The 24,123-nt window shown below is 53.2% G+C and overlaps 7 protein-coding genes across 7 annotated transcripts; 5 read left to right on the top strand and 2 right to left on the bottom strand.

The window, feature by feature from the left end:
• Positions 1-1,867: 1,867 nt before the first annotated feature.
• BBK36DRAFT_1170018 (hypothetical protein) lies at positions 1,868-3,360 on the top strand (the record flags this gene model as incomplete). The annotated part of the gene is made up of 2 exons (XM_024895400.1): positions 1,868-2,638; positions 2,722-3,360. The coding sequence occupies 2 exons, from the start codon at positions 1,868-1,870 to the stop codon at positions 3,358-3,360; spliced, it is 1,410 nt and encodes a 469-aa protein (XP_024748594.1).
• A 1,651-nt stretch (positions 3,361-5,011) lies between these two features.
• Positions 5,012-5,941, bottom strand: BBK36DRAFT_55214 (hypothetical protein; the record flags this gene model as incomplete). Its single annotated transcript, XM_024898246.1, has 2 exons — positions 5,012-5,386; positions 5,453-5,941. 2 exons carry the CDS (start codon positions 5,939-5,941, stop codon positions 5,012-5,014), a joined length of 864 nt encoding a protein of 287 aa, XP_024748593.1.
• Positions 5,942-8,770: 2,829 nt separating this feature from the next.
• On the top strand, positions 8,771-9,893 carry BBK36DRAFT_1142262 (hypothetical protein; the record flags this gene model as incomplete). Its single annotated transcript, XM_024893513.1, has 6 exons — positions 8,771-8,918; positions 9,054-9,068; positions 9,273-9,311; positions 9,398-9,410; positions 9,611-9,642; positions 9,814-9,893. The coding sequence occupies 6 exons, from the start codon at positions 8,771-8,773 to the stop codon at positions 9,891-9,893; spliced, it is 327 nt and encodes a 108-aa protein (XP_024748592.1).
• A 2,980-nt stretch (positions 9,894-12,873) lies between these two features.
• Positions 12,874-15,064, bottom strand: BBK36DRAFT_1122325 (molybdenum cofactor biosynthesis prote; the record flags this gene model as incomplete). The annotated part of the gene is made up of 2 exons (XM_024890933.1): positions 12,874-13,550; positions 13,753-15,064. The coding sequence occupies 2 exons, from the start codon at positions 15,062-15,064 to the stop codon at positions 12,874-12,876; spliced, it is 1,989 nt and encodes a 662-aa protein (XP_024748591.1).
• Positions 15,065-16,181: 1,117 nt separating this feature from the next.
• Positions 16,182-17,896, top strand: BBK36DRAFT_1204708 (hypothetical protein; the record flags this gene model as incomplete). The annotated part of the gene is made up of 3 exons (XM_024897326.1): positions 16,182-16,206; positions 16,439-17,175; positions 17,234-17,896. The coding sequence occupies 3 exons, from the start codon at positions 16,182-16,184 to the stop codon at positions 17,894-17,896; spliced, it is 1,425 nt and encodes a 474-aa protein (XP_024748590.1).
• A 1,150-nt stretch (positions 17,897-19,046) lies between these two features.
• Positions 19,047-20,014, top strand: BBK36DRAFT_1142259 (hypothetical protein; the record flags this gene model as incomplete). Its single annotated transcript, XM_024893512.1, has 4 exons — positions 19,047-19,133; positions 19,216-19,354; positions 19,450-19,910; positions 19,970-20,014. The coding sequence occupies 4 exons, from the start codon at positions 19,047-19,049 to the stop codon at positions 20,012-20,014; spliced, it is 732 nt and encodes a 243-aa protein (XP_024748589.1).
• A 2,012-nt stretch (positions 20,015-22,026) lies between these two features.
• On the top strand, positions 22,027-23,504 carry BBK36DRAFT_1170013 (hypothetical protein; the record flags this gene model as incomplete). Its single annotated transcript, XM_024895399.1, has 5 exons — positions 22,027-22,361; positions 22,421-22,729; positions 22,790-22,889; positions 22,956-23,297; positions 23,340-23,504. 5 exons carry the CDS (start codon positions 22,027-22,029, stop codon positions 23,502-23,504), a joined length of 1,251 nt encoding a protein of 416 aa, XP_024748588.1.
• Between the last annotated feature and the right edge of the window lie 619 nt (positions 23,505-24,123).

The following is a 24,123-nucleotide window of genomic DNA, read 5'->3' as shown; positions in this document are numbered from 1 at the left end:
TGTGGAGATGCAGGGGTGGGACAAGCAGCGGCCGGCATCAAGAAGCAACCAATCAGCATGCCTGACGATTGTCGAAAGAGGGCTGTAAGTCGGGGACGGTTCGAGGTGCATTTATTACTTGTATGTACATACTACCTGGGCGAACGGGACGAAGCAAGCTGTAGACATGCAGATGGCGGAGAGGCTGCGGCATTGTCGCGAAACGATGGTTTTCCTCGGTCTATATCATGCGCCTGCACTTCGTCCAGCTGTAGACTGAGGCGGACTCGTATGATTTCTAGAGGTTGATAGTGATACCGCTCGATCCGCTCCGGCTTGTACGGCTGGTACGGCTCCCTGAAGCGGGATAGGGCGCAATTCGGGATAGCTAGGCGAGAGCTGCAATCGTGGAGAGACGCGACAAAATCCGATGCTAGTAGTTCAATGACGGGGTCGAAGGAGAAGGCGAGGAGGGGAATGAGGATGGGGATGAAGAGGAGGAGAGAGATGAGAGAAGAGAAGAAGCAGAGGGTTGAAGCACTTGAGGTACCGTAGGTAGGACAAGCATCAGCTGTAATCGATAACCAATCTGCAACATGAAAACATCGCTCCTTCCCCCGTGCATGTACCAAATCCTGACCTCAGAGTCATCTTCAACCTTCAACGTTGAGTCCCCAATTCCCTTCTCTTCCATCTCTCGCCTTTTAGCTCCTTGAAGCTATCGAGACGACATCGATCGACGTGCTGGTCCGCGGGCTCCGAAGTGACAGGGATGCGTGCGGCTTTTGACTTTGGCCCCTGGCTTGCCGGGCGGCCGCAACACCAAGAACAAGAACAAGGGCGACGGGACGGCAATTCAAGCTTGAGTGAAATTGAGCCCACCGGGGCTAGAAAGATGTGATGGCTTCTATTCGGCATGCCAGGCTGTATCAGCTCTCAGCATTATTGTTACTGTTGCTGCTAAGTGGCTTGGCGATGCCCCGAAATGAAGGCGTACGAGTATAAACTCCGTCTGCCTCCCTCGAGCTCTGGCCGAGCTTCACCTTGTCCGGCAAGCCAGACATCTCTTATCTCTCTCACGACTATTCGATTCTCCCTCGCCAGCCGGTCTTACCGTCCGCCCTGGGAGAAATAATAACCACCTGCTTCATGTTTACGAAATAAACTATCTCCATCGAGTGATACACCCCAAACACGCACAACTGCTGCTGCTCTCGAAGTTACTTTGACGACTTCGAGCAAAAGCAGCCGACAAAGTTACTGCACCTCCTCTGCTCAGCAAACCGCCAATCAACGACAAGTCGGCCGCAATCTCTGCCACCATCTGCATCTGGACGGTTCAGTTGCTCTGTTCCATTCCCATATTTGTTGCATCACTGACATCTTGGTCGACCTCCGTTGACCCGCCTTGTGCCCCAACAAATTCGCCAGGCGTGTCGGTTGGCTCTTTTTCTCACCCCTCCCTTGGAACGAGCCTCGGCGCCAGCGGGTATCTAATACATCGCATTTTGTCTTTGCTATTTTGCTTCCTCGCTTTCCATATCTTTGCGACAAGCAACAATTCGTTTGGGTCTTTGCTTCCCTCTTTTGTCTTTTTCATATTTGCTGTTTGGCTCTCCCTGCATTGGCCGAAAGACCCCGATTTCCATCTGTTTTGGGGCGCAAACACAGGATCAAGACTGCCGTGTTTGTTAGCGGGCCAACAAAGACCTTAAGAGCTTCCCAGCTTGGACGACGACTTACAAGCGGCCAAGAGGAAAACAGAGACAGAGCTTCTCTTTCACCACCACAACCTCGCATAATTACTCGTCCATACGATTCGAGCGGTTTTACTTCAGTCGAAAAGCATCATCATCTTCAGCATCATATCATCCATCAGTCGTTCAACATGTCTAATATTCAAGTCTGGGGCTCCTTGCCCGATGCCAGTCTCTTCAACTTTCCTCCCGCCAACCCCCCAGCGCCAATCCCGCCTGCACATGTTCCGACCTCTATTCTGAGGCCCTTCAACATCCCAGATAACCTCTATGTATCTGCCCTGGATGCCCGAGTCCCCATAACCATTGCGGTGGCCTATGCCATCACGGCGAAGCTGCTCAACAAGTACAACAAGGCACGAAAGAACAAGCCTTGGGGCATCAGCAAGACACGCCCGTTCTTCTGGTTTGTCGTTCTGCACAACATCTTCCTGGCCGTCTACTCTGCGTGGACTTTCTGGGGCATGGTGGGCGTCATGAAGAGGAGCTTTGTCAGTCCCTTTGGACCCGGCGGCGTTGCGGCGACGGCCGATGCCTTCTGCCGTCCTCAGGGCCCTCGAGGGCTGGGCAACTCCATCTACTTCAACGACACCACTGGTAGCTGGGATACTGCCTCGCAGAGCACTGCCGCGTTTCTGCTGTCCAACAACGGCGTGCCCAGCACCACCGAGCCCGGCCGCATGTGGAACGAGGGCCTCAACTACTACGGCTGGATCTTCTACCTGAGCAAGTTCTACGAGGTCCTCGACACCTTCATCATCCTGGCCAAGGGCAAATACAGCTCGACCCTGCAGACGTACCACCACGCCGGCGCCATGATGTGCATGTGGGCGGGCATGCGGTACATGGCTGTCCCCATCTGGATCTTCTGCCTCTTCAACTCGTTTATCCACTCATTGATGGTGAGTCCTCCTCGTCTCCAGACGGCGACCTGAGGTCGGAATATCGGCCTCATTTGATGACCTTTGCTAACCCCAACTGCTAGTACACCTACTACACTCTCACGGCCTTCTCCATCCGAATCCCTACCTTCATGAAGCGTCTCCTGACGAGCATGCAAATCACCCAATTCATCATCGGTGCCTCGTTCGCCATGGTCCACTCCTTCATCACCTACGTCGTTCCCATCACCGTCACCCACGTCGTTACCGAAGAGACTCCCGCCACCCAGAGTGCGCCGATCGACTACATCATCCCGACCGCCGTCAGCGCCCTGGATTCGCTCAAGCAGCTCATCTTTGGAGCTGGCGAGGTTGCCGGTAAAGCTGCGGCGGCTGCCCCCAACCTCAGCAAGACCACCACCGTCACGAAGACGTATGATCTTGTGCAGCCCTGCATCCTCACCACCAGCGAGACGTTTGCCATCTGGATCAACGTTGTCTACCTGGCTCCTCTGACGTACCTCTTTGTCAGCTTCTTCATCGCGAGCTACGTGAAGCGTAGCAACGCTGCCCAGAAGCTGAGCGGCCAGGCTGCTCGGGGCATGAGTGACGAGGTTACGCTGGCTGAAAAGGCCGGCTGGGAAGCTGCCCGCAATGTCGAGAGGGAGGTTTATGGCGGCGAGCAGAATGAAGATGGAGCAAGCGGCAGCACCTCCGGTACGAGGAGCAAGCGGAGGGCTTAGAAGCGCCACCGCAAGCAAGCTGCGAAAGGGAGAATTCTTCGTAAAAGGTCGGAGAGGATTGCGCAACTCAATCTGACTTCATCTGGGGAGTAAGAATTTGGGATGGTTTATTGATTTATGGGCATGGCAAACAAAGTCGAAAAGGTTTTTGGATTGCCCAAGGCGCGGCGTTGTTTGACATCTTGACCGTACAGGTTGTGGGAGTCATGGGTTGACATTGGCATCTACCTTACGTGGATAGGGGATGTACTTTCTTTTACTCGTCTTATTGGAAAACCGAAAAGCGAATAGAATCTGTCTGACCGAGGTTTCGGATCAGAAGCGACATGTTGACTTGCATTGCTGACAGCTGTGAAGAAGAGATGAAATTGTGTAGGAGAGGTAAGCTGAAGAAGCCCCTTTCTGCCTTTAGAAGGTGGTATATCCTCTCCTTTTCATGCACTTCGATATCTCGCGAGTATGCATGAGACTTTAGAAATTTACCCTTCTGTGCTGAGGAAAGGACAACTGTATTCAGAGACCGCAAAAAGGAGTCAATCGTGTGTCCAAAGAAGGGAAAGGATTCTGAGAAGCCCCGTGTGCTCGACAACTGCAACTCCGTTAATAAGCCCCCCTTTTCTTGCTGTGTTGAAGTCAGAAAAATGTGACCTGTTCCTTTTTCTGAACTGCCGTATGTAAGTGACATATCTCGTATGGGATATGTAACATGTAACTTTCTTCCGAGGCAAACTCGACAGGTATGCCAAGCGAAGTGTAAACTTCCGACTTCATATTCAGCATCCTGAATTATTAGGGAAAATGCCATGAAAGGCTTATGAGACTTGCTGGGAAGTAGCTTCTCCCAAATGAATTTCAGTGTTTATGGCAAACTTTTGAGAATGATGGGAGAAAAGCATGAGAACTCACATTTATAACCAAGTATCGCAACATAAAATCAAGTTTCATGGCAAATGTAAACAAGAACTATTATAAAAGATCGTGGGGACGCAGATTTACAAGCAAGTGTCACCAAAGATAATTACACTTTCATGGCAGATGTAATGAAGAATTAATTATCTGACTGCCCATCTATAAACTCCATCGCTCATAAAGAAAAAAAAAAAAGAAAGAAAAGAAAAGCCGGACAAAGCGGCTCGGCGGGTATTCCGCCATTGGGGTATTAACACCTCCTGAACAAACACCGTCCCATAACATTGGGAAACGGGGGTGAAAAGGGAGCAAGAAAAATGGACAAGAAGAATAGATGAAAGAGGAGGATATATCCCGCTTTAAAGAAACGCCTGCCTTTCCTGCAAGTCTAGTAGTGATTTCCCGTTCTGTTGTCGGTTGTGTGGAAGCGCCATGCAAGTATTGCCCAGAAAAATGAGAAAAAGAGGAGGTGGTGTTGATAAGGGGTTGGAGATGGGTAGATGAGATCTCTGAGTAGATAAACGAGAAGTAAGCAAAGGAAAAATCATCAATCTGGTCTAATGGTCTATCGTCATGGTTGAGTTGTTCGTAACTTCATGTGCTCGCTCTGGGTATCGAAGGTGCCGCCGGGTAATTAGGGAAAATATGTGCCTGCCCCTGAGATGGAAAGTCGTCCACCAACAGGGCCTCCATCGGCCGTTTGTATACGTGTTATGCGGCTCCACCGCCAGGCCCCTTCCTCTTAGAAGGTGCTCCAGTTCCAGTCGCGTGGCACGCTGGCTGGAATCTCAGGGCCCTGGGGCAGGCCAAACGGGGTCGCTGGCTGGGCGGCAATGGGCGTGGAGGGGACGGTGTGGTGGGCGTCCGAGGAGGCGGAGCTGGAGACCTGGCTGCCCTCGCGGCTGTGCCACGTCTTGAACTGCTCGAAGCAGTGGTTGCAGGTGCGCGAGGGGACGGCGCGCGGGTTGAAGTTTGCGTTCTGGTCGAGCGGCAGGGCGTAGCTGGAGTGCCAGTCGCAGAAGATGTTGCCACACTTGCGGCAGTGGTGGCGTCGGACAAAGTAGCTGAAGTTGCGTTTGCACGTCGGGTCGTCGCAGATGGTGGACTCGGTGTCGGGCTGGTTGGAGATGTGTTAGCAAACGAAAGTGCACCAGACAGGCTGGGAGTCTTAAAGTCAACATACCTTCCAGTGTTTGCGGGTGGGCGGCTCGGTGACGTCGGGGAAGAGGTCGAGATTCCACTCGCCGTCGATGCTGCTCTTGCCGCTCTCGCTGGCACGGCGGCCCAGGCGCTGGCCGACGATGCCGCCGAGGCTCATGAAGCCCGTGTTGGAGCGGCGCAGCGTCGTGTCGGAGCCCGAGTCGGAGCTCGAGTCGCCCGACGTCGACTTGGTCAGGGGCTGCGACGGGAACTCGTTGTTGGAGCGCAGGACGGCGGGCATGTAGACGGGACGCGCATGGCCGCCGTGGTGCGCAGCCTTGGGCGACGTCGGGGTCGAGACGGCGTGGTCGTAGAAGCCGTTGATGCTGTTGGGCGACAGCTGAGGGCCCGGCGGCAGCTGGAAGGACTGGGAGCGGCTGTGGCCGTGAGGCCGTCTGCTGGTGTTTGGCAGAAAGTGCCGCGACTGCTGCTGCGCACCCGGTGCGGAAGGCATGATGAGCTGGGCGGCCATTGTTTGTTTCTGGGTTGTTGTTTGTGTCTGATGGGTTTGCTGCTTCGTGATCGTGTCTTGTCGTGCTTTCTTTACAGTCCCGCCGAGTCTGTGGTGGTTGACGTAGGAGGACCAAAAGGAGGGCGGAGAAGTCGTGCCACGCTGACCGGTGAGTGGCTTGTGGTGTTGTTTGTGATTCGGTGATGGGGTGAGAAGGAATGCGTGTGAGAGCGTAAGAGTCCCCAAGGTTCGTGTTGCACCGCTCTGCTTTGGGGGAGGACGAGGTAATGAAGACGATGCTGATGATGAGTAGAGAGGGAGTAGATGAGGTCGAGGTTGTACGAAGAATGTACGAGTACAGAGGCTGGAGGTAACTGGATATAGCAGCTATGAGGATCGAGGGCGGACGAGGATATAAATGCGAGCAGCCAGGAAGAGAAGGTACCAGAGCGAGTACCGGCGGGTACTTGTCCGGCTTACTTGGACCGCCAAGTGACTCGGGTCTCGATTCGAAGCGTCGCAACCGCGCACTGGGTCCTCCTTACTCTGTGCTCTTTGGGATGTTCGGGGTGTGTCGGGGCGTGGCCGGATTGGTGCGATTTGGACAGGGGGCGGACTATCGCAGGGCGGCAATTGGACCGACGCGGATTGGTGGCGATGCGAGTCGCGGCATTCTGGTCGTGGTAGTTGTAGTGCTAGCAGTGCTAGCAGTGGTAGTACCTGGTAGTAATATGGAGGCGTGGAGGAGCGTGGAGTAGCGCTAGATGGAGGAAGAGATGAGGCAAGGAATACTGTGGTGATGCTGGAGTGAGTTCAGCGTTGGCAAAGAGAGTGAGGAGAAGAGGCAAACGATACCTTACACAACAGACAGACGGCTACCTAGACGAGGCGGCAGTTGAGTGAAATAATAGCCCTTCGTAATGCCACACTACCCAGTACCTAACCTGATGCTCCTCCGTACGGCCTGTGTGTTCCATGCAGCAGCAGCGCAGAGGAGCTAATGTACATGTACGAAGCTGCGTCAGGCTGCATGGGGGCTTTTGGTCCGTTCCATTGCGACGTGAGGCCTGGATGGACGCTGCCACTGCAACTGCAACTGCACAGTATCTACGGTCATACAAGCTGAAGCCGCGTGTAAGCTGTCCTGGCGTCCGACTTTTGGCGTGGCACGGAACTTTCCTGGGCTCTGGTGAATGGGTGGGCAGCTTCAATTCATTGGCCCGTTGCCGTTGCTCCTACGGTAACAACTGCCAACAGTAATAAGACGATCTTTATCTGGGAGCTGATGAAGCTGTGCTCGTTGACTTTTCACACTCACACACACACACACACGCTCTCTCTCTCTTTCCAAGTAACACAATGGCTGAGGCTGCTGTAGTACATACTAGTTGTAACCAATCCGCGTCCAATCCATGACATGTCAAAAACTGATGAAGAATTTTTGGGGTGCATCTCATTCGTCATGGGCACGGCAAGCCGTCCAGGGCCAGGGCCAAAAGAACCAGGGGTGGGCAGAGCAGGTGCCTCGTTTCCCTTTTGCGCTGCTGCGGGATCGAGAACTCGCAACTCCATCGACGGACGAGCACAACGTTGGAATTAGCGCGGGATGGGTTGATTACTGGGGCCCGCAGCGCAAACCGCGCGCCCCGTTTTCTCTTCTCTTCTTTCATTCTCTCTCTGCTCTCTCTCGGGGTCCAGCCCGTTCAGACGCAGTCCAGTGGCAGTGGGATTGAAAGCTGGAGGCCCGTGCCAGCGCCTACGGCCAGCGCGAGCATCTTCCAGCACAGAGCGCGCCAATCTCGCTGGGAAAGCGGAGCGCCACAGGCACCCAACCGCTGGGAAAAGAAACTGTGGACGCAACACCAACGATGGAGATGGTACTAGTAGTATGGAGAATGGCACAGCGCCATTGAGGTTGTTCTCTGTCAAGTCTGGCCGCCTTTTCCTCTGTCTATCAATAGCAATATGTAGCACGGTCCGGGCAAGCCACCACGACAACGTTGGGTCCGGTGTGCGTGTACTCCGTATCCCGCCCCGGTTTGCCATGTGCTTAGGTACCTAGCCAGATGCGAATGCTTACGGTAATAGGGGTCTTGCGAGCATCTGCACTCTGAGATGTTGAGGTGCTGAGGGTACTCGTACGTGTTGCGTTATTACCTACCTTACCATTGTATCGTGCTGTACAAGTATCGTACCAATGACTGTTCGATGGTTCTCAGCATCGTCAGGCACCTCTAGTAGGTCGGCCGGGCCACCGCCTGTGATCACGGACATTACCTGACATTAGTTAGGGCCTTCGCTTGTCGGCAGCGCTGGCTGCTGTCACTTGCGTCTAGCTTGCGCCTCTACCAACATTCACCTTCACATGCTCACTTGCCTACCTACGCTACGGAATCAAGGGAGCATCGTCTAGTCTCGTCCAGTTTCCCATCATGCATTTCCCATGCAAGTCCCTCTCCCTGTTGGGCATCAATGCCGGCGCGTGTTTCAATCTCTCAACCGCTCTCTCCATCCCTCTCCATCTTCCCCCGTCTTTTTGCACTCTCCCCTTGCTTGCGTACATTTTCTCCATAGCCGCCGCATGAACCAGTCTCGGAGATGCCATTCTCTTGGTCCCCAATGCTGCTACTAGTATGTACTTGCTCCTCCTCTCCCCCACCCCCAAAGAAGGGACCGAAAAGAAGACCCTCTTCAACCTCTTGGCACTAGGCCCACTGGAAAGGTCTGGGCGTGTTGATCATGTTGCCTGTACGAGTAGCTCTTCTTGGCTCTGCTGTCCCTGGACGGGGATCTTGAATTGAATTGAGCCTTTTTTCGGTTGTTGCTGATGTTGACTCTCATTTCGTGGACATGGTTGTTATGCGAGAAATTGCATTGGAGCCCATGCGAGTTCCGGAGCATGCAGATCCGAGAGCGTCCCGTGAGATGGGCCAGCCGGCATTTTACGAGGGATCGCTTCTTCCTGGGACGAAAGAGGTGTCCCATGTAACGGAGTATAGTAGGTTTCAACGAATTGGGGCTTCACAGCACATATGGATCATGTGTTTCCATCGGATAGTACCAAAAGTCGAAGTGGAAGTCATTCATGTATCGCTTTGTGAATTAGGTACTGCCAACAATTTGATCGTAGCAGATACCCGAGACATGGGTGGGTTGAATATACTCCTCCGTATTTGCCTCGGCCAGCGTCTACCGCGCCACAGGCGATATTTACAGGTTCCCGGCAAAGGCGTTTCAGAACTCCTACAACAGACATGGGTATATGCCCAAAACCTGCATGGTTGTTGCATCTCGTCTGGGAAAACGGAGTACCGAAATACTATTACTACAACCTTATTACACCACGAAACAGACAAGACGGGAGAGTTCCGATCTTACAAGGACGCCCTCGGTGAGACAGTTTCGGCTCGGCACTCCATCCTTTTGGGTTGTTTGTAATATTAACTACTACTACTACATACTGTTCGTGCCTTTCAGCTAGTAGCTACTCGTACGTGAATTGTTGCCTGCCATCCAGGCCGAGGCTTCTGAACAGAACAAACGCGGGCTCACCGCCTCACATTACGGGGAAATCATGTTGATAGGTTCACAAAAGTGCGGGCGGTGGCGAAAGAAGGGAAAGCTCTCGAGATTCCAAGTGCGGCTCTACTGCCTAAGATCTTGCATAAACAGGGTTCTTTGACTTGACAGGTCCGAGAAGCGGCAGTGGTTCTTTGGGCTTAGTAGCTGATTCGCCACATTGTCAGGTCAGGAACGAGGCGGTTTTACCGTATTTGCCGCCAATATACGGAGCAGTAGGTAATAGGAAACCAGTTGCCTTTGCCTTTTGGGTTTTTCCCACCAGAGAGGCCTCTTGTTGAACGGGAGAACGGATATACTAAGGAAAGCAGCAGCCAATCCGGGCCATCGGTTTGTCAATATCATGGAGTCCATCCCCGACCCTCGGTCCGGCCAAGAGGGCAAACGGCGCTAGTGGAATGGGCCGAAAAGAAGAACCAAGTGGGAAATCCACAACAAAAGAATGAGACGGCGGGAAAGGGCAAAAAAAAAAAAGGTAACGTAACGGAAAAGGGAAGCAAACTTACTCGCGCAAATGCTTCTTTTTGGCTTCGAAGAAGCTCACTAGAGGCGAAACTTGCCACACGGGCATCCCGTGCAGTGGAGTTGAGGAGCGGGAGAGCTTCCTGTGCTGTGTTAGTTTCTAGTTGGACAGCTTGTGATGGTTCTAGTAGTATGTAGTTGTAGTACGAGTACATAGGTAGTAATATATAGTAACGGTATTAGAGGCAGAAAGGCAGACGAGCAGTGGCCCAGCACGGAAAAAAGTGTGCTTTTGTCGTTCGATTTGGAGTCTGATGTGTTGTTGTTAACGCGGCCGGTGAGTGACGAGCGAAAATACTGTACCTTAGGTTTGGCGGGTGATTGCCCTCGCACACCTCGGTAATACCTGGGCTAGGTAGGCAAGCCTGTGGCTGGACACTTGCTTCGTCTTCCGGGACATTCTCTCCACGGACGGCTGCAGGGAGGTCCTTGACATGGACGCAAAGCATGGAAAACTACCCATCTACAAGTTTCTTTCTATCGCCTGCATATGCATGTATGCATGTATGTATGTATGGACATGCAGTCATACCTTACCGGTTGCGTGTTTCTTGTTCAAAACGATATTCCTACTGCAGAGCAAGCAAGCAAGCATATCTTGGGATTTGTATCCTGTCCGCGTGCCTCACACCATAAGGCTTTGCTCACGACCATCTTTCTCCATATCAGGATAAGTATCGACACAGAGGCCATTTAAATATCCTGCAGGTTAGGCTGCGGGGTTCTGAGATGGCACTCTGCAAGCTGCACTGCGCTGCACTGCAAGCTGCAAACTGCAAGTAACAGAAATACAAACCTGCGCAACTACTAGTAACATGCAACGGCTGCGGCGAATCGCCAGCCCGCTGGGCGGACGGGAGAAGCGGGCGAGCTGGGCTTCTTGACCCCCGCCTGGAGAGGGCTGTGTGGAAGCTGTGGGCTTTGGAAGCTTTTGTCCATCTTTTGCCGTCTTGTTTGCTGCTACTACAAGTAATGGTCCGTACGAGTAATGCTTTGGAACGTTTCTCTCATCAGCGAACAACAAACGGTGTAAGATGGCCACCACATTCCGTCTCATTTGCCCACAAGGTAGATAGGCAACAAGCTGAGGAAATGCTCCGTTAAGCATGAGATGGTGGTGTCGCGCTGCGTGCGGAACAACCTCCGACAGTGATCACATCTAATCTAAATCACAGTATCAGGTCCAGGTCCAGGGCCATGGCCACGGGAAGGGGATACAGAAATCGTACTGTATCTTATCTTGTGTCTGTACATAGTAGAGGGAGAGGAAGAAGGCTGGCGATGTGGTTGCAACTTGTCCGAACTCAATCTCATCCCGCTACTACTTCAAGGTACTTGTCCGGCACGCTGCGCCAGACGGAGATACTTGCGGCAACACAGTATTCACAGTCTGAAAGTGAAAGGCCCTCCAAAAGACAACAAGCCACATGCGTTGTGTTGCCCAGGCTGCTCGATCTTTTCCGCTTGGGGTAATCCGCCTGCAACGGCCTTTTTCTTTCGATGTGCTTCGTCTTTATCGCTGGGTTGTGATTGGATGGTTGTACGATATGTTGTGTGTTAATGAGTTTGGTGCTTCACATGCCGGAGAAAGATGCAGAGGGAATTTGATTGGTTGGTGAGGGCATGTATGTAACTCTCTGGCCACTGGAAGAAGTTGTTCGAATCAGACGGCGAGGTTTTTGGCTTGCTGAGTATGACTGCGAAGTGATGGGATTGATGAAGCTGATTGACTCGAACTGCCTTGCTATGCTGGTGCCTTGCTGGGAATAACATGAGCGGACCGAGGGGTTGATGAGGGGGGAGCGGATGGGTTTCTCCGCTGATTCGTGATTTCTCCCGCATTTTGCTGTAGCACTGCAGCGCGGAGGAGGGGCCATCTGCTGGAGGGGGGACTAAACTGGAGGAGAGAGGACGAGGCTGCTCTTGAATCGAACTGCATATTGTTTCTGCATGTGCTGCAAGATGGGGCTTCAATCTACACGGGTTCGGGTTGGGTCTTGACGACCCCCCCCTTTCTACTACATGTACTTTGCATTGCAAAAGGGTGTGCTTCTCGACGAGCATTTTCCTGATTCTCATCTTCTGGGCATGTTAGTTTGTTCCTTCACCGCTCAGATTTTGCATTGACACGTCGTTTTCTTGTTGAACTGCATTTACGGGCGTTTCCTGCAAGAAGTCATTCGGACACTTTAATTTTTTTTCCCTGTGTTGGTCCGTTTTGGGGTTGAAGCTGTGTGGTGTGGTGACCCAAGGCGCTTTGGTGTTTCTGCATTGTAAATTTTTTCTTTTTTTCCCCTTCGAGATGATATCTATGATTTCATGGGATTGACAAAGAAGGCGCATGGATCCCCTGATGTTCTTGATCAACACAAGCCCGGGGGACCTTGCTGCGCCTGAAGTCATAGTTCTGGGGGGGCGGCCTTGATGGGTTTCGAGTCAGTCAAGTGAGATCGATCGGTGAACTTAACTTTTGGGGGGGGGCAAGATGTGCGGAGAAGTTTTAACGTGTCTGGAGAAGGTTGAACGTTTTGTTCACCGACGCGGTGGACGCCAATCATCTAAACTTGTTGCAATGCTTTTGATCTGGCATATGGATGTCATAGGGAAAGGTAAAACACTGGAGACATTCGTTGTTTATCTTGATGATGTGCATTCCACATGGCGATGATCATTTTACATTGTTGACGGTTCATTTACGTAGCTGAAGCACGTTTCAGGGACTTTCAACGCCCTTACATCATGATAGTCCAAGGTAGTAGCTGAAAACGATTCAACACCATCCACGGGCCTTGCATCATAATGTCCAACCTTGCTGAGAACGACTCAAGGCACCCATCAAGGCCCCCCTTGCATCAATCCATCTCCCATCTCCCACTCTTGCCCCCGTCCTTGAGCACAACCCGCAGCCCCTCGATCCTCATCCCCTTGTCCACGGCCTTGCACATGTCGTACACCGTCAAGGCCGCCGATGACGCCGCCGTCAGCGCCTCCATCTCGACCCCCGTCTTCCCGTCGCACGTCACCGTCGCCCGGATCTCGATCTGCCGGCTCCCCGCGACGACGTCCAGGTCCACGCTGACGCGCGAGATGGCGATCGGGTGGCACAGCGGGATCAGGTCCGACGTCCGCTTGGCCGCCATGATGCCCGCGATGCGGGCCACGCCGAGCACGTCGCCCTTCTTCATCTGGTTGTCCTGGATGAGCTTGATGGCCGTGTCGCCGGAGAAGTGCACGGCGCAGGCGGCCGTGGCAACGCGCGACGTCACTTGCTTTTCGGCAATGTTGACCATGTGTGCTGAGCCTGACTCGGATACGTGCGTGAGGCGGACTTTGATCTCGTCTTCGTCCTCCTCCTTCCTGGCATTTCTCACAGCGCGGGAGAAAGACAGATGCCGCAGTTGCTGAATCTGTCGTCGTCCAGGATGGCGAAAGGAGGCCGCTGATGGTAGGCCGAAAGGCGGTAGTATGACACGGCCGATGAGCTGCTGCGCTCTCGGCGACATGGTGGTGAGTGTGGGCGGAGCAGGATCTGTCATGTCCTACTTAGCGTCTGAACCGCGAAGGTATTTCAAGAATTTCGTGATGCATGGGCGCACATGTTATCATACATTCGCATTCGCTTTTGCTTGACGCCCACCCGGATTACGAAACGACGTAAGAGTATGAACGAGGCAAACCGTTCGTTCGTGCCTTTTTGCCTTCAAAGGATGGTATGCAGTCTTGTTACCCACCTATCAGAATCATCGGCCGGTTCTTCATGTGCTCCAGCTCGCCAATGCCGGCGTGCTTTGCTTTCTTCCTTTTGACTGCCATCCCGATCACGTCGAGGAGCTCGGCTTCGTTTGGTGCCACTCCCAGGGGTGACTCAGTTCCGGCGAGGCCTTGCCGGCGGTTCATCTCGATCTGCTTCATGGCCTCGAACGCTTCTTCATCAATGGGTTCCCCGCTGTTGGACTTCCTAAGGATGTCCCGCAGCGATACCTCGGCGTTTCCGAAGAGGCACACCTTGAGGTTTCCATCGCTCGTGATACGAAGTCGGTTGCAGGTGCCGCAGAAGTTGTGCGTCATGCTCGTGATGAAACCGAGGCGGCCTGCAAAGCCAGGCACCTTCCAAGTCTTGCTTGTATCGTTCTTCTCGTCCTGGACTTTGTGCAAGTCGGGATACTGGGCCCGGATCACGTCCAGCATCTCGTCGTACGAGAACATTTTCCCCTTGTTCCATTTGTTGCCGTCAAAGGGCATGTACTCGATGAAGCGCACCTCGAGATCCTTCTCCCGGGTCAACTCGACAAATGGCAGGATCTCTCGATCGTTGAGACCTCTCATAACAACGCAGTTGATCTTTAACTTGACTCCGGCGCCCAGCGAGTTGAGTTCCAGGATGCGATCGATGCTCTTCTGGACAGCATCAAACCCCTTTCTCCTCGTCATGATTTGAAACTGCCAAGGGTCCAGGGTGTCGAGGCTCAGATTTACACCAGTAAGCCCAGACTCGATCATGGCATCCAGCTTTCGATGTAATGAGATGCCGTTGGTGGTTATGCACAGTTCCCGTAGCCCATATGGGCGAAGCGCGCCAAGCTGGTGCATGAGAGGCAAGATATCTCGCCTCACCGTGGGCTCCCCTCCAGTGAGGCGGATTTTGGACACACCCTGCGATACGAAGATGGATGACAGGAGAACGATCTCAGGGCTGGTGAGGAGGTCCTTGTTAGGGGACAGCGGAACACCCTCTTCCGGCATGCAGTACAGACAGCGCAGATTGCACCTTTCCGTGACGGAGATGCGCAGATAGTCATGCTGCCGGTGGAACGTATCCGTCAAGAAGTCTGAGAACGGCTTAGCATCGCGGATGCGTTCCCGGCGTGACATGACGCTTGGAGGCGGAGGAACTGTGTGAGCTGGCTGGGGCTCTGGACGTTCCGCAGCCGCAGCCGCCGAGCCTGATGCAACAGGTCGTCCAAAGGTAAGTGTACCAATGGCCGGCCGTGGAGCTGAGACGCTTGACGGCAGTCGAGCCGCAAGACGTCGGACGGGCCGCATCGCCAAAGCGCCGCGAGACATGTGTGAAGAGCTGTGTGAGGCGGATGGCCGGAGCCGGTGGCGAACTGCCACAGGAGCTGATATTCGGTGTATAGGAGAGCCTGGCGTATAGTACCCTGTCCGTGGAGCTATTCTCTGGCCATGTTGCTGAACAGATGACACAGTTGGCGGTAAGGGCAGGCAAGAGACACGGACGGAGTGAAGCTGAGCTGGAGAGCAAGCTGCTGGTTGATGGGTGTCCAAGGCGAGTCAAGTAAGACAGCCCCGTTCTTAGAGCGCTCGTAACTACTATATGGATGTAGAGGGGAGGAGAGCTGCAGCGGAAAGCCACAAGGGAGAGGACAGGCGAAGGATTGGCTTCCAAAAGCTGGTGATGTGAATTGTGAAGAGAGAAAAAGCGAGATTCGCCTCTTTGATAATGCAGCCGTGACGATAAAGCAGATGGCGCTTACATGTGCATGTGCGGGCTTCCATCGCTGAAAACGCCCAAATGAGGGGAACGGGCTGAACAGCTGGAGGCCACGTTTAGCGCACATGGCGGGCGCTAGCGGCAGGATTCAGCGCGCTGACGGAGCTCTCCAGCTACCTGTAGCAGCTGCTGAAGGGCCTGGAGCTGCGTGTACCTTGGAGCTTGGGCACAGCCGGCCGCTGCGACAGGTACCGGCGTTGATCGCGAAGCATCCACATCAAACCTCATCCCGCATCCACGCGCCCTTTCATTCATCCACGGATGAAAGCAACTTGCGATCTACCTCACAGCCACGCCCTTGTACCTCTGTATTGGGCCTCTAAGCACAGCAAGTCAGTTGAGGTGATACAGCCAAAGCAGCAACTTGTTGCGGTGGGCACCTTGCCGCTTGTTGGGTTCCCTCGCTCCGAGGAGAAGAAAAATTCAACCGTCAGGCTCGGCTCTTCTGTTTGGCAATAGCCCCGAACAGTCTGCGAGTGCAAGGCTCTGGAGAGATATAGGATTAACCGAGATACGAAAGTATTTCCGTGCACTCACGATAACGAGCATCCATTGTCGAGGCTGGAAGGGACACAGCCAGGCCCTTCTTTGCACATTTTCCCACCGTACGTCCAACGAGAGATCTCTTGAAGCTTCTGAACCGCTTTGATGCCTCCATCTGCAGCTCTGGACTGTATGTAAGCATTCCCATAGTCATCCCGATGATTGTCCGTCTCATATAAGCTTCTAACTGTCGGGCATCACAGCGTCGCCTCACTGCAGGCCGAGTCCAGATGGCCGCTTCATCGCAACCCTCAAATACTCTGAGCTCGTTGTCCGCTCAACCGAGACACTGCAAGTCACAAATGCCGTGAGACTGTCCTCTGGCTCTCGCTCTGGCTCCCCTCCCGCCTCTTCAGCCGCAGGTGGCTCAACGAGTCTGCCACCGCTGCTATGGGCTCCCTCATCCTCCAAGGTCCTCATCTGCTCTGCGGATCAACTGGACGTGTTTGGCACGCTTGAAAGCTCCAATTTTCACGCAACAGTGCGCCACTACACTTCTCTCATCGGTGGGAAGCCTTCTCTTGTCCAGTTTGGAGCCCGGGACACGGAGCTTCTGATATGGTCCGCGTCTGGCCTGAAGCTTGTAGTCGTTGATGTGTGTAGCTCTGCCGTCGTTGAGATTGCGGGCCCCAAGTTCCACCAAGCCACTTCTGCGCCACGAGGCCTGTCTGTCCATCCAGCCACGGGCCATCTGGCATTACTGGCTCGCTCCGGCGGCAGGGACATCATAAGCCTCCATAATCCGGTTGATCGACAAGTGGTCAGGTCTTGGTTCCCGGAGACGCTCGATGCTCAAGGTCTCTCCTGGACCCCTGATGGCAAGTGGCTTCTGCTCTGGGAGTCGGCTGTTTACGGTCATCGGCTCCTCATCCACACGCCCGATGGGCAGCATTTTCGTTCCCTTACGGCATCCAACCTGTTGAAAGGCCCAGATGCAGACCTGGAACTGGGCATCAGAATCTGTCAGCTGAGCCCGAATGCGGAGATCTGTGCAATCGGAGATTACAGCAGAGATGTATGCATTCTCCAAACACATTCATGGAGGGCACGAATGAGGCTATCTCATCCTGCCACCATAGTACCGAAAGATACTCTCCAGGTGAGCCACGTACACGGCGTGTCTATTATGAATCGTTTGCGATACTAAGTCCTCTCAGGTATGGCAAGAGAAGATTGGAACGGCATCTTTCCAAGCGCGAGCCAGCCACACTTTTCTCAAGGCCACGCAGGTATTGTCACCCCCTGGGCCCGCCGCCGATGCTCAGTCTGCGGCGGAACACAAGGCCGGCTGCTCCATGGCTGCCTTTGACGCATCCTCAACCCTCTTGGCAACACGATTGGACGACTCGCCATGCACTCTGTGGATCTGGGATGTTGTAGCCGCCGAGCTTCGAGCCGTCCTCATCTTCCACTCTGCCGTTTATTTTCAGTGGCATGCGAACTCCCGTGAGCTGCTTCTCATCACCTCGCAGGACCCGGCGCAGCAAGGTGTGTCTTTCATATGGGATCCTCTGTCTGATGGACCAACTCCGCTTGTGCCAGAGGATCACCTGCCTGCTGGAAGATCGGTGGGAAAAGCACAGGTTGCTTGGATCAACCGCGAGACCGAATTGCCGGTCGTGTTTGTTTCTGATGCGGAGCACTACCTTTTGCTGTCTCCGTCCAATAATGCTGGGCGGGACTCGAATCCCTGGCAGACTGCTGCGGAATACAGTGGTAGTGAGATGGCACTTGACAGCCCAACGTCAGCTCGCTATGCATCGGATGACGGAGATGGAGCATCAGTCGTGGACGATACATTTTCCTTTAGAAATGTCTAGATTGCATACAATGAGCACCAATGACCCTCAAGATGCAACTACGCGCCGTCACTAACGGGAGCTATTGGACGGCAAACGAGCAATCGGCGCACTCGCTACTGGCAAGCGGGCTGGGATACATGGGAACAAGACCTTACTACCCATGCAGTCCATGATGCCAGGCCCTAGTCGGCCAATTGATTGCATTTTGGCAGCCATGAGGGCCAGAGGAGACCTTGCAGGGATAACTCATGCAAGGGATACTCTGTGCATACATGGCGGGAAGACTATCAAAAGGAACACTACAAAGCCACTTCTTACTGTCCAGGGGCTTGGTGGTTACGAAAGCGATCCGAAACAAGCCACTCAGCAAATGGCTGACGGAAGGCAAGCTGAATATCATCTCCGAAGGGGGAGGTGTATGGCTTTCCAAGTGAATCGCTCTCCACCGTCGATAGCTGAGCAGCGTCCTCTCATACCGTCAACTATACGTACATAACCGTTGGAGCCAATGATTGCCATGGACGGGTGCCAACTGTCATTCACACCGCGCAAATATCGTACAATCTCTCTCAAGTCCCACTCTCCCGGCTCTTGCCCCTGTACGAGATCGCTGCCAGGGTGGAGGGTCCGCATTGTCTCATGAATGTGACGAGCCAAGATCGATACAAATGCTCCGCGTTGTGAGCGTATGGTGCTCCATAGTAGCTCCAGACCCATGTTCTCTTGTTAGGCCTGTGGTTGACTTGGACCATGGCATCTGTACGCAGCCGAGCGCAATCATTTGAGACACAGGCTGAAGCTTGATATTTACGGACCAGGTTATGGCATTGGAGTGCTAGGACAGTGTGCCGCCGGCTTGCCAGTCCCAATGGCAATCACATTACCCACAGGGTCCTGGCGAAGTCAAGCTGGTGCCTGGGACGGAGAGGGCGTCAGCGAGGCAGTAAGACTAGTGCTTGGGCAAACATATACCAAGCGGCTTCTTCCGGCCTAAGGCTTGGAGAGAGTCGAATGAACCCATCCTACCGCGGTGTTACCAGAGGTTCCATATATATGTAGGTGGGATTGCCGTCTATATAAATTCGCCATTCTCTGCCCCAAAGGAGACGTGCTTCGATACTCCCCTTTGGCTTCGTTCCGCCACAAAGGATCCATATGATTTCGCATCATGCCGAACAGACACATGTTTCCTACTTCGCTTAAAGATGTTCAACCGGGCAATGAAACTGGGGATTATCATATCACCTTTTGCAACGTAGGTCACGAAGCGAGAGAGCGCTCCCACCCACCCCTTCCACATCTCTCAAACAGCGACACTTGTCTAACGTGGCGGACAGTTGGCGTTCAACACAACTTGGCAAGAGATGAAGGACTGGATTTCAGCATCTTGTTCCGTCGATTACATCGAAGTGTTTCCCAGTAGCTGCTCGGGATGGATTCGTGTCAAGGGAAAGGATAACTTTGAGAAGGCCCTGGGTAGGTGTACCCCCAAATAGAAGAATCGAGTGGCCTATCCGTACACATTGGCCTGATTCGATGAATTATGGCGCTGACTTATGGACTGTCCTTAGCACACTTGCGGAGTGAACGTTTCAAGGACCGATCTCTGCTCTTCGACAGCAGGAACGAGATCGAAGCCATCAAGATCAAGTGCAAAGAGACCAGCCCGAAACCGAAGCATGCGAGGAGGAAACGCTCGACTCGGGGCCCGAAGATGCTGTGCGAAAAATCCCCCGCGCCAGAGGACCGTCGCGCTCAGAGTCCTCCTCCATACACCCACACATGGAGTCCAACCGACCATGTCCATGCCGCTGAAGTTGCGGAACGGCGGGCATACGAGGAGTATCTCGCGTTTGCATCTCTCATGTTTAGCACGACGAGCTTGCAGGGTGCTTTGCAAATACAGTATCCTCCTGTATCTGCCTTTCCGTATTACCAGGCGGAGTACTATAACGGCATGGGTATGGACTACTACGGCAATCCTTTTTCTGCCTACTCCTTTGGCGCAAGCCCGGATATTCATCCTGCGCAGGTAGGATCGGGGTCAGCCTTGCCTAGAGGTCTTGATGATATGCCTGACGTGCCGGTGAGCTGGTTGGAGTATCGGAGTTGGTGAGGGCGGCAAAGGAGGTGTAGACAGAGCGTGAGTCTTGCGTACGGGGCTTCGAACCTAGCATTTACGGAGCTTCAATTCTGGTTTTAGTAGTTTGATGTGGGAGTCTTCTTACCAATTTCATCTTTAATTTTCTCTTTCTAATCTTGGTTTGTCTGCCTGACATGGATCAAGTGATGAGTTCCATCGCCTTGTTCGAAACTGAAGAGGGACCGCAACCTTTCGCTTTTCAGCTCAATTCTCCTCTTCCTTGGCTTCAAGATGTTCTTCTTTTGCTTGTACGCTTTTGATACGTTTTTCTTTTTTTTACTGATTCATTTCATCGCCTCCACGCCGAGTCCCTTGACAGTCATGAACGCATGCGACTACTTTACCCTCCCTTTAGGAATGAAATGCGTTAAGCCGACAAAAGCCAGCTGTATGTCTGCTACCGCCAATGTCCTGCTTGCTGCATATGCACATCTATCGGGGCGGCATATCGGCGACAGCCCATTGTTTTGGCCATGCGGATGTCCCTGCACGTCGTCGGTACGAGTACGAATGTCAAGAACACGGCGTTCAAAATAGGTAGTAAGCAGCACGGAAACTCCTGAGTTGGTTGTGCCAGAGAAGCAGTTGTGTTTAAGCAGCCCAAATGTGAGAACTCGTAGGGGGACTGTTATTATTCAATATGACTGGTACGGGAACCGGGGACTCGGTATGCAGGGAGGGGAGACTGTATGAAGCTTTCGAGTAGTACACCACAAGCGTGTGCTCACCGTCATTTAGGGACACCCATCGCTAAGTCTTTCAGTCCATGCGGAGTGAATGGACGGCTGCATCTACATTGTACAAGATGCATAGTTTTGCCTGGATAGACTGTTAAAGCCTGTATGTAAGGATGCCTGCATTACAGTTGTGGCTTTGGGACATGCGTTATGCCTGCATTACAGTTGTGGCTTTGGGACATGCGTTATCACACATGGTTGGGGTTGTATGATTCGTGAATTATGCGTTGGAGGTTGTATCAGTTAGGGATAGAGACTTGAGTATTCGGTTAGGGATGTATCATGTTTACCTTATATTCTTGGGATTCATAGCGTCCTGATTGCTGGGGCTTTCGTTCTAGGTGTGTAATATATGGAGGATAATACTACGGGCTGAAGTGCGGCGTTCTCTTGTAGGTGCGCTTCGCAAGATGAGGTTGACAGACTCAAGTCTCTGGAGCATCACTGGCTGCAGCGACGCTGATGAATTACGTCGCTATTGGAAGGAAAGATGGCATGTATCACTCTTTGCTCTTGGCTCTGTTGCTTTCGGAGGGCTGGCCAGTTCATACATCGCGCGCCACAAAGTAAACATGGACCACCCATCTTTGGCACTTCGGAAAGCGTTGTTCTTCGAGCAGGCCATCTACGAAGTATAATTTCGCTTCTCAACATGTTGATGAGCCCCTCCATAGGCGTCAATAAGTTCAGATCATAGTTTGCAGGTCAAGCATGAGACAGGCTCATAGCATCAGAACCGTTCCATGACGCTCCACTGTACGGTACATATATGGCAACCATATACTTATCCAGAAGAGATGCATTTCTCCTTAGACCAAGTCATTGAAGGTGAGGTACAGGTGACCTTCTCCGTTTGAAGCAGTCTTTCTGAAGCCTTTTCTGATCTCGTTCGGGAAGAGATGATTCAATCTGCTCCATTGCTGCTGGGTTGCTGCTTGGCTCAGTAACTGGCTGCTTGCCACGTGCTAGATTTCTATTGAAATGTCAACGTAGGGTGAGAGACAATGGGTATCGCTCGACAGACTGCGGAGCTGGCGATCCACTGGCAGCGCTGCGATCTGATGCCAAAGTGAATCGACAGTGAAGTTCTCGACTGCCCACATCTCACTTTTTCACAAAGTCGTAAACTATATATATTCCCTTCCATAATCCAAAACTTGAAGCAACTCTTCTTCTTCATCGTATCGACATCGAGGCCAGTCTTGTCCAGTCTTGTTCAGACCATTCTCCCATTGTTCCATTCTCGCGTTACTTTCCATCCCATCATCATGTCGACGGGCCTTTCAGTGCGAGACAAGCTCCTTGCGGGCGTCGCTTTCAACCTTGCTGGAGGACGACAGTTGATGCAGCAGCAGCAGCACCCGCAGATGGAACAGGCGCCTCATAACAGGTACCAGATGTATGGTCCGGTGGCCAGCTTGCAGCAATCCATCGACGAGGCATTCCGTGTGGATCCAAGCATCCGCGAGAAGCTGGAAGACGCTCCGGATGCAGAGACGACCATCACCCTGAGGGAGGATGTGGAGGCCGATCTCTTGGAGATGACCTTGGCTCAGCGGAGGAAGATTCTGACGGAGCATTTCTGCCAAAGAGTGGATCAGAGGTGAGTGAACAATCATTGAGCGGAAATTGAGAAAGTGACTGACATGCTTTGTATGTCAGAGCGGATATGAGTCGACGCCTACAGGCCATTATGAGAATGCACAACGATAATCCCTTTGCCCCCAACGTCGAGAACCCAGTCGAGGAAGGCCAAGGCGAAGCGTTGCGCCTGTTTCTGCGCTCTGCATGCCGTGATAACGGCTATCGAAAGCTCGAGATGGATCTTTGCGGGTTCATGAGCATCTCCGTTGAGAACGACATGACCGGCGAACCCCTCGGATCGGTGCCTCCTGAGCCGACCGTGGATTGTGCAGATAATCCGTGTCTGAGATCGGATGGCGGAACCCTGACGCTGTTTGAGACGGACGTGTAGGTAGTCTTTCTGCCCATGAGAAGTGAACAGATTCGGCTGACATTTGTTTCATCCAGGCATGACCAGTTTGGCCGGACCACCACTTGGTTGTGGTGGAAGATCTGTAAGCCACTGGAGAGCCACGAGCCGAGCGACCACCACCATCCCGCGCCAGATGTCACTGAAGAGGAAGCAGCAGCAGCAAGAGAAGCCTGGGTCATAATCGCAATCCCAAAGGTCTAGGTGGAAGTCCTGGAAGAGTCCTGGCAGATGGACGCTATCCCTGGCGTCGAGACGACTGGCGACTACATGATGCAATGCGCGATACCCTGGCGCATGCGCGGCGAGGACAAGGCCATCACCCGGCGGAGGAAGGGCGTGGCATACCGGTACAGCCGGGATGGCGTTCCCTGTCTGGCCATGTCGAGGAAGACGGGAGAGCTCAAGGACGCGTGGTGGGGGTTCCGGGACCACGAGGTTGACGTTGTGTCGTGGCAGCTGACGGAGCGAGACATGTCGACCAATAGTTGTCTCGTGCATGGGCTTTCGGCGGTCGATGCCGAGTGGGTGCATGTGCCGCCGGAGGTGTCGGAGCAGGAGGAGGAGCAGCAGCCGCAGCAGCAGTAGCAGCAGCAGCAGCCGCAGCAGCAGCAGCAGCAGCAGCAGCAGGAGCAGGGAGAGCCCAGGAAGAGGCCAGCGGAGGGGACGCAGAGGCCTCGGGGGCCGAAGAGGGCGGGTGGTGAGCTGAGGCCGTCGGGACTGAGGAACGAAGTGCGCGAGGAAGACTGCTAGGTGAAGTTTGCTGTGGGCTTATTTGCCAGTTATTTCGTCTTTTGTCGTTTGATGAAGGAAGTTGGTTCTGTGCTCTGGACAATGTGATGTCGCTGAGGAGGTAGTGGTCGTTTCAGGGGGACCACGGCAGGCCAAGAATGATACATGGGATATATATTGAGCTTGATGAGTAACTATATGAGTGACAGGTGGGTGACTATATACTCTACGAGACTCCGAGACTCTCGTCGCTGTCTAGGTAGGCATGAAGTTGGAGTCATGGATCGAGGTGACGGGATGCATGTGCTCATGTGAAGGTTCTAGCAGACGTGTATCTCTATGGCGATGAAAACTGTAGGCATGTCGTCTAGAGCAATAAGAATGCGACGCCATGACTTCAGTCGCTCCTGATTGGTAGAGAATAGAGCTTTAATAGCTCACTCTATATGATGCTCGATAGGGCTCTGATGGATGAGAGAGGTGATATCGACAGGCTTGAGCTTCTGGGAATGCCTGGTTGGGCAAATGGATGAGCTGCTGTTGCTTCTGATTGGCTGGCGAGGCTCGAAACTTCGATGACAAATGGTCCGTTAGGGGGCTTCAAGTACCGGTACTTGTGTCTACTGCCTCAGAGGGGTTC

The sequence above is a fragment of the Trichoderma citrinoviride genome (genome assembly GCF_003025115.1).
Source record: "Trichoderma citrinoviride strain TUCIM 6016 unplaced genomic scaffold BBK36scaffold_9, whole genome shotgun sequence".
In the NCBI taxonomy this organism is placed as follows: domain Eukaryota; kingdom Fungi; phylum Ascomycota; class Sordariomycetes; order Hypocreales; family Hypocreaceae; genus Trichoderma; species Trichoderma citrinoviride.
The sequence above is the reverse complement of the archived record's forward strand: the minus strand, read 5'-3'. Positions and strand labels throughout refer to the sequence as shown.